Source organism: Mesoplodon mirus (genome assembly GCF_964341445.2).
Source record: "Mesoplodon mirus genome assembly, chromosome: 17".
Classification (NCBI taxonomy): Eukaryota; Metazoa; Chordata; class Mammalia; order Artiodactyla; family Ziphiidae; genus Mesoplodon; species Mesoplodon mirus.
Window position 1 is genome coordinate 2973419 of NC_138993.1, and position 12346 is coordinate 2985764.

A 12346-nucleotide genomic window follows, 5' to 3' on the forward strand; every position below is an offset into this window, starting at 1 on the left:
CTGAAATCAGCTTTATTTGATTCCCATCCACTGTTCCCAGTAATACTGTTTTCTGGAATGACACAGCAGATATATTTTCTTCCTCTACATGGTATCCTTCAAATATTAGGACAGACTGCAGCTTCTTTTTCTGGTCTAAAACCATATTCTTACAACATTCCTAAGAGGAAGGGGTTCCCAACTTTACATGATGTGGCAGCCTCTTCTCAGGGTGCTTTCTAGATCACTGATGTCACTGTCATCCCACAAGGAACAAGAGTCCCCGTAGCCTGAAACGCCCCGGGCTTGGCAGCCCTGCTCCATGCGGTGCGCCGAGGGCAGAGGCGTGCTGGCGAGGAGGGGGGACAAGGCAGGAGGAGACGGGGTTGGAAACTGAGGACCGAGGACAAGGGGGACGGACGAGGCAGACCCTGCGAAGGGAGACAGGGCGTGTGCTCCTGGGATCCAGGAGGAAATATACATGGGGTCTTCATCCCTGGTTCCCGGCACAGGGCTTCTAATCCCCTGGAACTGCCTGAGGGGAGGAGCGAGAGAGGCATCTTTGTCACTCATCACGCCCTTTCAACCGCACAGGAGTTTATGCTGCGTGATGACCAGACTGTAGCCGTGACGCAAGCCGCTCCATCTTGAGCAGTACTGAATAGCTGGCTAGCACAACACTAAGAACTGGCCTCAAGAGAACGGGATCAACACTGTTTCTCATAACAGTCTGTAGCCCCCCGTTCAGGAGTCTTGCAAGCAGACTGTGTGAACAAGACAGCACCTAAGGAGAGACCACGAGGAGCGGACAAGGCTGCGCGCAGCAGGGACAGCGACAACTCTGGCCTCGACGATTCACTGAGGTCACTTCCCTTTTCCCTTGAAAAACCTTCATGGTTGAGCAGAATCTTCAGAACTGCTTCTGGGACACGAGTCCGCCTTCTCCCCAGGTCGCCGGCCTTTCTGCTCCCACCAGCACCTGTCTCTTAAGTATTGGCTTTTCGAGCGGTGAGCAGCCAAACCCGAGTTTGGTAACAACGGTAGCTGAAAGGTGGAAGCAACCCAAGTGTCCATCAGCGGATGAATGGTTGAACAAAATGTGGTCCATCCACACAAAGAAAATCACTCGGCCTTAGAAAGGAAAGAAATTCTGACACAGGCTACACCTGGATGAACCTTAAAAACATTATGCTAAATGAAATAAACCAGCCACAAAAGGACAAATACTGTATAATTCCACTTATATGAGGTCCCTAGAAGAGTGAAATTCACGGAAACAGAGTGGAGTGCTGGCTAACGGGCTGGGGGAGGGGAACTGAGGCGCTCGTGTGTAACGGGGACAGAGCCTGGCCAGGCGTGCAGGACGAACAGCGTCTGGGGACGGCGGTGGTGAGGGAAGCGAGCGACGACAGTGCACTTAACACCCCCGAACAGTCACTGAAACACGGCTAAGCTGGCACGTTGTACGTAATACGTGTTTTACCACGACTAAAAAAGGAGCCGCGTATGAAAACGTTCAAGGGAGGACAAAGCCTGTGCTCCCAGAAGTGTGGAGCCGCTGGACGCAACTGGAAGGGTCAGGCTGAAGGCCAGAACCAACGAGCGTGGAGAAGACAGACAACAGCCCCGTTCCTCAGATGCCACAGGTCCTGCGACGCAGCCTAAGGTCGACTGAGGCCTGGGGGGAACTCCTCGACACCGCTGGAGGCCTGGGAGGAACTCCCCGACACCGCTGATTCACATCAAGTTCATCACGTCTAAACCCTGGATGTTTCCACGGGAGCTGCTACCAAGTCTGTTTTCCTGCTATACTTGTGGTACTGATTTTAAGATTGATTTACAACTAATCCTGCTTCAGCTTTGATGCTGTGGCTTGTCACGATGGTTTGAACCTCGAATGAGCACCTCTGGTATTTGCTTCCTGACAGCTGTGTGGCACCTGCAGACCCGAGAGGCATACTGCTAATTCTGTGACCACAAGGCATCCACTGGCTCCGGGATGCTCAGGTTCAGAAACAATACTTCTCGGTGTTAATAAGTCACCAACACATTCTCCCGAGAAGGACAGCTCTCTGGAACAGACCACGTGATGGGAAAAAATTCCTTCCCCGATGTGCAGCAGGACAGGAAATGAAGCAGAAAGACGCACCCTGCTGTTCCTCTTCTGCTGTTCCTCTTCCAACGTTGTTTCTTTACAGAGAGTTAGATTTGAGGGAATTAGCTCCTGCCCTTAGGCTAGAACTGCCCCTAAAGTGAAAGCATCCAGCCAGTTGGTGTTTAATCAGCGACAAGAAGAGGCGAGTCAGTCCTCTGCGAGGCTTGAGGTGCCCCGTGCCTCTGGCGCCCTCTCCAGACTCCACGGGTCCCAACACTGGTTCCTGCTGTGGAGGCCGTGGCTGCGATCCCTTCAGCCCACTGCACGCGCCTTCTGAGTCCGAAATGGGAACTAATCCACAGCAGCTTGCTGCTCGCTGCCCATCTCATCTCGTCTGGAGTTTTGGACTTAATATTCTTTTCCTGAAATGATCTTGTTCAAAAATGGTTCTTCTGACTGAAGAATTCAGTAGTAAAACAGGAACTGTCTCTTTTTGGGGCCATTACACCACCCTCCAAGCAGTGGTTCTAGCCCTTGCTGGCTTTTCTCATTGCTCTGGAAACAGACAACAATATTTTTAAACTGACCTCAGTATCGTGGTGCATTTCAGCCCAGCACTTGGGTCCGATGCTGACAGGGTCTTGCCACCGTTCCGCAGGCGGCTCCGCGCGTCCTCGGGAACCGGAGCCCCCAGGCAGCTCCTCCCACGGCCGCCTCTAACCTCCCCACACGCCGCCCACCACCTCCCCACCACCCGGCCCCACACGCCCGCGTGTCCACTTGGCTCTGGGTTTCAGGCCGGCGCCGCGAGCGGCCGTGTGTGCAGCGGACATCCAAGGCGAGACCCGCCCTCCTTCCTCAGACGTGCCCTCCTCCCGGACTCCCTGCTCTCGGACCCTCCCCGCCAAGCCTCCAATGGCCGCTCCTCTCCCGGTCCCGCTGCCGGCACCTTGGCTCTGGCCCTCGTCACCGCTGACCGCAGCAAAGGATGGACGAGCCCTCGGGTCCAAAGGTGGACTCCAGGGAGGCTGCCAGCTGGAGGCTAATGAGAAGGGGGGCCGGGGCAGAGTCACAGGAGGGACTCGGCCCCGAGGGGAAGCCCGGGACACAGGAGAACCCCCCTCGTCACCAGGCGGGCGAGCTGAGGGCCGGGACTCCCAGGGTGGGGGCAAGGCGGGTGCAGAGACAGACGCGGTGCAGGTTCTGAGCGCGAGGACATTCCCGCGTTCGTCCCTGTCCGTCCCCCTACCCACCCTCGGTGACCCTGCCACACGCGCCGTCCTGCCTGTCTCGGGATCTCTGAGCCCCGGGGACTGTCCCTCGGCTGGAGTCGCCTTGCCCTCAGCCCTGCTCTGCGCCCCGAGACGCCAGGCCACGAGTGCAGGGATGCCGTCGCACTTACTCCCGGCTGCTTCTCAGGTGCTGAGAACGGAGCCCATGTCCTGACGGAAGGACTCGCCTACGGCCTCAGTAAACGTCCTGCAACGGGACGGACGAGGGCGGCTGCGAGCGCACCGGCGAGTTGCCACCGACGTACTTTTTCACGACCCGGTTCCTCCAGGAGCTCCTGGTGAAGCCCGTCCCGAGGCCCCAGCAGAGGGCCGGCTCCCCGCAAGCCTGCGCCCTGTGCCCGAGCACGTCCGTGCCCCCGAGGATGGGCACGAGGCGGTTACGGGAGCAGCCGCCGCGTCAGGCCATCCTCCTCCTTCCCGGAACCCGAAGCATGGAGCCGGGAGGACTAGGCCACTGCTTGATGGGCTTCATGCTTCCATGTCGTTGGCTACGTTGACATAATCCCCAGAGCAGCTCTGCACGTTGACGGCAGGTAGCTGACTGGATCACAGATATTTCAATTCTGTCCTCTTAGCCACAGAAACATAATGATGGAGACTAACTCAGATTAGTTCTCCAGGAGCTCATCCATTACTCTACAGTTGACAGTAATGGCGAAAGTCAAGTCCAAAAACAGAAACCGCCAATTCACATTACGCATCCAGAGATACAACCGGAAAGAGAGTCACAAATAAAGGCGGGTTTGGGCCCTTCTTTTTCTGAGTCCATTCAGTCCTTCCTTTAATTTCCTTTAATTTCTTTTAGCGCTTTTTTGGTGTTAGGCACAATTCTAAATGCTGAAGATTCAAAGATGACTATAACTGTACACAGGCGCTCAGGGAGGTACAGTTTAAGGCGGAAGAACACTACCTAATGTAACAGTGTATCAGCAAAGTTCTGAGAGGATACATTTTCCGTGGGACACGCAGACAGTAAACATACAATGTTGACAGTTAGATTAGAGCTAAAGTATCGCTCGCTTAATCCTACTTTACAGAACTTAAAAACTTTTAACATTACAAGGCACTATTTAAACCTAAACCTCAAAATTAAGGAATTTTCAGACTTGGCATCACGTAGATGCTACCTAAACACATCGGGGAAATATGGCATCACAGTTTACCAAACAACACACACATTCAGACCGAGAGAATATTCAGAAGCATAAAGGGTAGAGGGAAGAGCAAAGGCTTTTTTGAGGTGAGACAGGCTTTGAGGCTTGTTTCCCCCACAGCGCCCTCCTCAGGGGGCGGCTCTGAGGACTAGACGGGACGTTACTGGGCATATAATAAAGGGCAGCTACTTGTTGCCCACACATGACTGTAGCTACAGCTGAAGAAAGGGAATCAGGAAACGGTAGAAGGATTCTGGTTCGGAGAAGGTCCTGAAAAAGCAGTCAGAGTTCCCGCTACCCCGTGGGTCACAAAAGCCACCCCCGCGCCCCAGAGGACGGGACAGAAAGTCAACGCTCCCTACCTGCCCCGTCTGGTAATGTCGGGCAAACTGGTGAACCACTCGGTAATCATTTGCAAAGTACTCCATCAGAATAGAAGGGACCTCGGCAAAGTCAGTGGGGCACCTGGTCCCTAAAATGGGGGAGAAAGAAAAAAGTGGGCATGAATCACATCAACACGTTCATCCTACTACAAACACTCTTTTAAAATGTTTTATTTGTACTTCTGATGAACTATGATAATCTTTAATTCATTAAGTCAATATTTTACTTCTACAAAATTATTGCACATATTTACAGAAAAGTTTGTAATAATCTCTTATTTTCCCACGTATCAGAAGTAAAACAAAATATTTGCACAGCTGGATAGAACACCTTGTAAAGCAACGGCTCACACCCTCTACAAACAAAACTGTCTTCAGCTATGCTGGGCTATACCTGAAACACAAATTACAACATTCTTACTTAACTAACACAGCAATTGAATTTAATTCATGAATTCCATCACCAAGTGCCCATATCCTTCATTTCTTTTAAAAGTACTTTATCTATTGATTGCTTCTGGTAACAAGGTCAATCCTCAATACAGAAAAGCAACATTTCAAACTCAAAATTATTTAAAGAACAAATCCTGTAAGCATGTCTCAGTGACACTTTATGATTCTGTCCGGCCCGTCTACCGCAGTCTTTTCAAATACCTCCTCCTCCCCCAAAAGACTGTGTGTAAAGTTATTTACTAAATACTGAAGACCAACACTTGCCCAGGTGGCCTAAGGCTGACTGACCCTGTCTGATCGCAAGCTTAAGACTCAGAGAGGATAAGCAGGAGGGAAGCCTGGGGCGTCACCGGACACAGCAACCCGCCAGCAGGGGCACCACAGCTTTACGCAGGGGAAAGCGAGGAGAAATACAAAGCACCTGGTCAAACCTTTTCAACATGCCTTGAGGTTTTCTAACTGGTTTTGGATAAAAAGAGGCAACGGTTCATTCACTTATTCACTTGCTAAGTCTGTGCTCCTGGCTAAGGAGATACGCTTATTCATACAGACAGCCACAGACTGAAATTCCACATGATATAGGACAAAATGTAAAATGGTACAAACTGAAAAGACAGGCAACTGAGACATTCCTTGGTGAGAACTGTTATCAAGGATGGAAAAAAATGTAACGAAGATCGGGTAGCATCACAGGTGGAAGGACAAGATGACGCCATCTGTGATAAATGACCACAGATTTTCTAAATGAAAAGCTTTTTCCAATTTAAAATGAAATGTACATGTTTCAAGTCCCCTCTTCTTGGCTCACCAGTGACATGCTGATAACGAGTCCGTCCCAGCATTGAATGCATGGCGTGTCCCATTTCATGGAAAAGATTTTCCATCATCCCAGGAGTTAATAACGTTGGCGAATTCTTTGAGGAATGGGGAAGACTCAGCATCAGAACGACCAGTGGGAGCTGATAGCCCCCGTCTTCCTTTAATCGGCCCCCACGGATGGTGAAATGGCAGTCCTTTAAGAAAACACAAGTGAAGAGAGGCTGAGGTCAACTGAAGGGCAACATAAAGTTGTATCAAAATGTGTGAGTACAAATTTTACCTTAATTCCATTCTTCTATTTATTTAGTTACAGACACTTTTAACCCAATACTTTTTATTTTGCTAACATATTAATTTTTTTTAAAACACCAATAATACACTGAGCTTGTGCTGATGAACTCATTCCTTCACTCCATGTGCTGGGTGATGCTATACCAGATACCGGGGACAGAGTCACCACTGAGCTTAGCCCTACGCCCTCAAGGTGCTCACGGCAGGTAGGAAGGGACAGCCGTGGACCGCGGGGGGCACTGACGTTAACGGAGCCCCTCCTGTGTCAGGTGATGAACCAGGAGACACTTTGCACACCACCGTCTCCATCACTTGGAGGTGACGAGCTCTCAACCGTCACAAAGCAAGGGACCTGGAGTATCTTTCTCGGTTCGCATACACTTCATCACTTACTCTTCACAATGAGTCTATGAGGCAAGTATTTCATTTTTCAGATGAGAAAACAAACTGAGTCTTGGAAATACTAAGTCACGTGTCCAAGGGCACACAGCTAGGGCTGCGGCCTCTCAAACCTGAACCACCCAGGCTGGCAGCCAGGAGCTGGGGCTCAGAGCACTAACCAGGATTCTCCAGCCTTTCAAGCAGAGAGAACGAACAGAGGACGCAGAGGTCAACGACCCAGACTCTGGTCCCGCCGTCCAGATCTAGCAGCCGAATCACCTGGGAAACCGGTTCACCTGCACCAGACTCACCTCCCCCTGTCAAACGCCAGAGCAGCTGCCCAGATTCATAAGCTCACGTCTGCTAAAACTGCTTTGGAAACTGTGAAATCACTATTTAAATATAAGGTACCATTATTTCTGTTGTAACTTAATAACCCGAATTCTTGACAATTCCAATCAAGCTGCCCAAAACTGCTTGAAGCTGATCGACCAGGAAACCTGGTTTGCAGCTCGAGGAACTGAACCTCACTTTTCCGCATAAAGAGTGAACTGGTGGTTGATAGGGGCTCCCCAGGGACACATCTTGTGCCATTTGAAACTAGGTCCATGTCAAGTATGGAAAGTGGCTGAGAGCTGGGGCTCTAGTCAGAAAGTCTGGGTTCAAATCCTAGAGCTTCTAACTGTGGGACTCTGGGCGAGTAGTGACCTCACCTCTCTGACCTCAGCTTCCCCATAATGTCAGTGTCCAGTCCAAAAGGCTGACGTGAACTTTCAAAGATGTGACGTGAAAACGGACTCAGAGCACTGGCGGGCACACAGAAGGGCCGGTCAAATGTCAGCTACCATTATTACTGACATTATGACCCAGATAAAAAAGACAGATACAGATTTATGTAATTACCTTCATAAGTTTTATTAGCTTTAAATTCTACCCTAATTGCAAATTTATATATTTAGCCATCATCAGTAATGCCTTTTTTTTTTTTAAAGATTTTTTTGATGTGGACCATTTTTAAAGTCTTTACGGAATTTGTTAACAATACTGCTTCTGTTTTATGTTTTGGTTTTTTGGCCACAAGGCATGTGGGATCTTAGCTCCCCAAACAGGGATCGAACCCGCACCCCCTGCATTGGAAGGCAAAGTCTTAACCACTGGACCACCAGGGAAGTCCTCAGTGATGCCTTTTAAATATTAGGAACTACAAAAGTGAGGTATAAAGTTCACATCAATACAAATTAACTGCTGATTACTTTAGAGAGACCATTTTGTAAACAAAGCATCACCTGGTGAGGTTTGTCTGCTCGCTGAAAAAAATCACAGTAAATGTACCCCAACAGTCCTTCAGATTCATGAACCACGGCCTAGGGGGGAAAAAAATGAATTTAGTGGGGAATGAGGTCTTTAGAAACTCTAAAAGAAGAAACACATTCCTAGCACAAGAACCTGTTCACAAAACACCCAGAGCCACAAATACAGACGTTTCATTACTTCCTACGTCCCATGTGACCTCGAGGTGGCTTCCCCTTTGCCCTCAACCTCTTCTCCTGCATCTCCAGGACAACTATGATTTGGGAATTCTGTCAGAAGAGGACACCCTCCTCCACAAGCCCTGCATCCTGACTGGCAGTCCCCAGCAACGCGGCTCTGCCACTGGGCCCACACCACCCGCAAGAGGTGGGAAGGGGTGCTGGCTGGACCATTTTAGCAACAAAATTATAGCTCCTCCCATCTTAGGACGTAAGGATACGCGAGCACACCAACTATAACCCTGGGATATAGGAACAATACGCAGTGTCTGCCTTCAGCTGAAGAGCAGTAAGTAATACCGCCACTGACATCCTTCTCCCGAATCAGGCTTCCAAGAGGCCAAGCTCACAGGAGAGCTGGTCTCCATCTTTGCACAACCTGGGGCCTCTGCCATAAAGAACGGCAACCTTATGCTTTAGGGCTTCCTGCAAGCGTAGGTTCATTACTCCAGCAAGCGTCTACCAAGTGTCGGGGACTGCTCAAGGCGTCTGGGCCATGAACAAGGCCGCAAGGGGCTCCTCCTGAGCTGGGGAAGCTCTTCATCGCCCACATTGTGCCCTTTCACTCTCTTCACGCTGTGTCTGCACATCACCCACCGCTGTCATTTTGTGAAGCGCAGTGACAGCCATGCTCCCCGCTGATCTCCCGACTCCACCGCCACCTGCTCTACGATCACGAAGCGCAGCCAAGAGGCCACAAGACAGTTCGCGTTTCTCATGAACCGTGCGCTAAGCACGCGAGCAAAGAGTAAAACAGGAGAACACCACCACCTTAGGGCCCATAAAGCCTCAAAATCTTAGCAGGAAAAAACAACGACAGTCGCAGCTCACACGAAGCGGCCCTGACAGAGGGTGGATCCCAGGCTCGGAGTGACTGTCCAAGGAGTCTCACCAGGAACACAGGCCGCAGGCTAGCATCTGGCGCGAACGTGAGCCCCGCGGGCGGGCGGGAAGGGGTGGCGGGTGCCTGAGGGAGCTGGACTTAACAGAGGCGACACCTGGCACGGCGGGGACGTGAAGGGCAAGGACACACGTTCGTTTAACCAGGGTTTGTCAACATAAAAGACTCAACCTTCTACCAACTTCCTTAAAAACAAATGTTTTTTTCAGAGAAATAACTCTGCTGTTAAATGTTTACATTAATTTCAGGCAACAACCGATGTTTAGAGAAAAGAGTTTCTTTTATAGCACCCTAAATCAGACGTGGCGATTTGGATCTTGCATCAAGCAAAGATACGCGCCATCGGGGCAAAGCTAACTTGAGATGAAACTGCTGCGAACTCAGTACCAAACCCGGGAGACAAGGAACGCGGCTCCTTCACTCCCACCGGGCCGCTTACCAGTTTCCGAACGTCCTCACACCACACCTCTCCCTCTGCGGGCTGCTCCACGTACAGCGAAACCCCTAACAGCCTGGTAAACAGGATATTCAGGCCTTCCATGCAGGCGCCCAGGGAGAAAAACGGGCAGTACAAACTGGGCTCGCTGTCGTACCTACAGAGGAAGAGAAGCTCAATCACGGTTCCGTTTGCTTCAGTTTCTTGAGGTAAATCCACGTAACTTCTCGTTGACAATTTACGAGCCAAGAAAGGACTGAAAACCCATGGTAGGTTTCTATCTTCTGAGGGACGTTCAGACGCAGTCTTCTTCAGAAGAGCAGCAGTCTGATTATAACTGTAGTTAGAGTAATACCAGTTGGAACTGTAGTGGTAAAACTCGCTCTATGAAATGTGTTATATTCTAAAACAAGGTCACATGTCACGTCCGGTAAAATATTTGTTAGTGGAAAAAGCTCCGAAGCTCTGTCATACAAACAATCAGATCTTAATTTATCTTTTTGTTATATATCTTAAATGAAGGATAATATTCTCGTAATATTAATCATTCTTCACCCCAAAACAACTTTTTTATGTTTTTTATTCCAACATAAACCAAAATACACCCAGAACGCGTGATGTGAATGTTTCTGAATCATTACGTCAGGCCAAACCTTATAACCATAGCCAGAAAGAAGAGCTCTAGAAAGACAGTAAGTACTGAATCTATTTCTACTTCCTGGGATTAACCAAATATGTACAAACTTACGCTCCTTACTAACTGGGGGACCGGACTTAGTGAGTGAGTATAAACTGCACCGCAAGTGAGACTTCGGTACAGAATCCACCAATTTACAACTTAGCTTCTGATCCCTGTTTCATAAAAGCAGCCTCAGTGGAGTAAGAGCCTCAGTGGTCCAGCGCCCTCGCTCACTGATTCGTTCACTCACGCTGCCGTCGACTGGCCCGCTGGACGCCGGGGGTGGAAGTGGGCAGAGATGGAAGGGCCCAGAGCAGCGGGCACCCAGCAGGCTCAGGGGCCGGTGTTGAGGGAGAGAGGGCAGGGCACGCACAGTGGGGCGGCGAGGGCCAGGGCCTCCTTGTGCAGTGGAGGTGGGAGGGGAGCCCAGGAGAGGCCACGGTGCAACCGAAGCACGAAGGCACGTGGCAGCAGAGCCACTGCAGTGACCGGGGGCTACACGAGGGCTCAGGACGCAGGGAGACGGGAAAGAGGGGCAGAGACGCCGACACCGCGCGGGGGTCCGGGGACCGCGAGCCCGGCCCGCGAGCCTGAGGAGGGGGACTGTGCCCCAGGCACGGGGTCTCCCAACATTCTGATTGTGCATCCCCGTCAATAAAATAACTGGAGTATTCAACCTTAACATGGGTATGGTTATAAATTATAGGCATGGGCTACTGATCTATTACATTTCAAAACAAGACATTTTTATAAGTTGAGATTAAGAAAAATAAATCTAAAGAGGACTAGTGGATTATCCCAAAGAGGATAACCTAATATCTTATGGGGTTGCTTGCGGCCTGGGAGACGTGGGACATCACTTCTGCAGACACGAGAGGAGTGACCTGGTGCCTGGAACCTGCGAGGCTGACGGTGAGCAGAGTGGACGCAGCACAGAGAGGGCGGGGGTCACCCAGCGAGGGTCTGAACAGGGGCAACAGGAGGGGCTCTAAGACCAGGAGCCAGACCTAAGCTGCTTCTTCTTTTAGATGAAGAAGTTTCAGGACTGTGAGTGACCGGATTTGGAGGCTGAAGGAGAAAGAACAGCCTGGACTAACATGCAGGCCTCTGGCTTGAGCAACCGCGTGGGTAGGAGCCATTTAATCAGAGCAATGAACGCACGCGCACGCACATGCACGCGCACACACACAAACTGAAGAGGGGAGGGTGGGTGTGTTTGTAGGAGAAGAAAAGAGATTCAGTTTTGAAGACACTGACTCTGAGGTCCTGGGAGACGTCAGCACAGAGGCCGGTATGGCCAAGGAGTGTGAGCTGGAAAAGGAGAAGGGGCGGGGCTGACAGGAGGGTCAAGGGCAGGTCCCTGGACTTCCAGGCGAGGGGGTGGAAAGGAAGACAAGGAAGAAGAGTCAGAGACGGCAGACTGTCCTACGGAGTGAAGTCAGTCGGAAAGAGAAAAACAAGTATCGTATATTAACGCGTGTATGTGGAATCTAGAAAAATGTACAGATGAACTGGTGTGCAGGGCAGAAATAGACGCAGACGTAGAGAACAAACGTATGGACACCAAGCGGGGAAGGGGGAGTGTGGGATGAACCGGGAGATTGTGATGGACATGTATACACGAATATGTATAGAACAGGTAACTAATGAGAACCTGCTGTATAAAAAGTAAATAAATAAAATTAAATTTTAAAAAAAGAGATGGCAGAGAATTTAAAGAAAGGGATATCACAGAAATGGGGAAGGGGGATGTGTTGTCAAACAGGAAATAACAGCCACTTCTGGTCTCCGGTCCAGCATATAAGGACCCTGGAGGGCACCACTGTCCTAATGACAAGTAAAAAGCTGAACAAACTGAAATCAGCAACTCTTCTTAGACCCAGCAGAGAAGTGAGGTCACAGAGCAAACTGCTGTGCCCCAAAACTGGAGAGGCAGGCAGGCAGATCCAGAGGG

At 50.3% G+C, this 12346-nt stretch overlaps 1 protein-coding gene across 2 annotated transcripts in view; it reads right to left on the minus strand.

Moving 5' to 3' along the window:
• MIPEP (mitochondrial intermediate peptidase) overlaps nucleotides 1–12346 on the minus strand; it is a 144137-nt gene that overhangs the window by 85153 nt on the left and 46638 nt on the right. For both annotated transcript variants that reach the window (XM_082601944.1, XM_082601943.1), the window contains exons 11-14: nucleotides 9717–9870; nucleotides 8134–8211; nucleotides 6165–6369; nucleotides 4883–4992 (exon numbers count right to left, since the gene is read on the minus strand). In XM_082601944.1, the coding sequence (XP_082458070.1) occupies nucleotides 4883–4992; nucleotides 6165–6369; nucleotides 8134–8211; nucleotides 9717–9870 (547 nt within the window). The remainder of the gene's footprint in view (nucleotides 1–4882; nucleotides 4993–6164; nucleotides 6370–8133; nucleotides 8212–9716; nucleotides 9871–12346) is intronic.